The 668-nt window shown below is 32.6% G+C and overlaps 1 protein-coding gene across 1 annotated transcript; it reads right to left on the bottom strand.

Annotated features, from left to right (window-relative positions):
- Positions 1 to 62: 62 nt before the first annotated feature.
- Positions 63 to 602, bottom strand: Tsp_15682 (protein argonaute). The gene is made up of 2 exons (XM_003367654.1): positions 458 to 602; positions 63 to 385 (listed from the first exon to the last, which is right to left on the bottom strand). The coding sequence occupies exons 1-2, from the start codon at positions 600 to 602 to the stop codon at positions 63 to 65; spliced, it is 468 nt and encodes a 155-aa protein (XP_003367702.1).
- Between the last annotated feature and the right edge of the window lie 66 nt (positions 603 to 668).

Genomic DNA, 668 nt, shown 5'->3' with positions numbered 1-668 from the left:
AATCAAGAACATTCCTTCAATAAATTTGGAAGTACAATAACATGAAATAATACCCACCGAAGCTATGATGGTAAATGCGTTTCTACAGCTGATGGATGAACCACATCCACACCAATTACCAATGCATTATTCTTATACAAATAATTATCCAAACTAAACAAAAAGCTTCCATTCAAGAATTTTTCATACGCATTCATAAATTCAATATCATACATTTCATCTTCCAGTAATTTTGTATTGATGCCACCAATTTTCATATTTATTTTCATCGCAATATTTAACATCGTCGAATAACTCTTCTTTATTGCTACATCACTTATTGTTTTCGGTAATACACACTGAGTGACCAATCCAAAAGTGATATCACCACAAGATTTCACTTGAGCTTAAAAAAGGTAAAAATACATTCAGCATTAATAAAATAAATTTCATCATATAACAACAAAACAATCATTACCATATTGTTCAGATGAAAATAACGCAACAAATACCAAATCACATTTTATTCCATCTCTGTCACATTTGTCAGCAATACGTTTGAATACCATTTCTACGGTATCATTTTTCCGCGCTTGTTCATAAAATTTTGGGCTGTCCGGCATTTCAATTCCTGTACTACGACATGTTCTGACAATTTGCAGGCAAAATCCCGAATCCACCACAGGGCG

Source organism: Trichinella spiralis (genome assembly GCF_000181795.1).
Source record: "Trichinella spiralis strain ISS 195 chromosome Unknown Scfld3920, whole genome shotgun sequence".
In the NCBI taxonomy this organism is placed as follows: Eukaryota; Metazoa; Nematoda; class Enoplea; order Trichinellida; family Trichinellidae; genus Trichinella; species Trichinella spiralis.
The sequence above is the reverse complement of the archived record's forward strand: the minus strand, read 5'-3'. Positions and strand labels throughout refer to the sequence as shown.

Coding starts and splice junctions, on each gene's coding strand:
- Tsp_15682 (XM_003367654.1), bottom strand. CDS start 602: ATGCCGGACAGCCCAAAATTTTATGAACAAGCGCGGAAAAATGATACC. Junction 386..457: donor ATTTTCATCTGAACAATATG/GTAATGATTGTT, acceptor ACCTTTTTTAAG/CTCAAGTGAAATCTTGTGGT.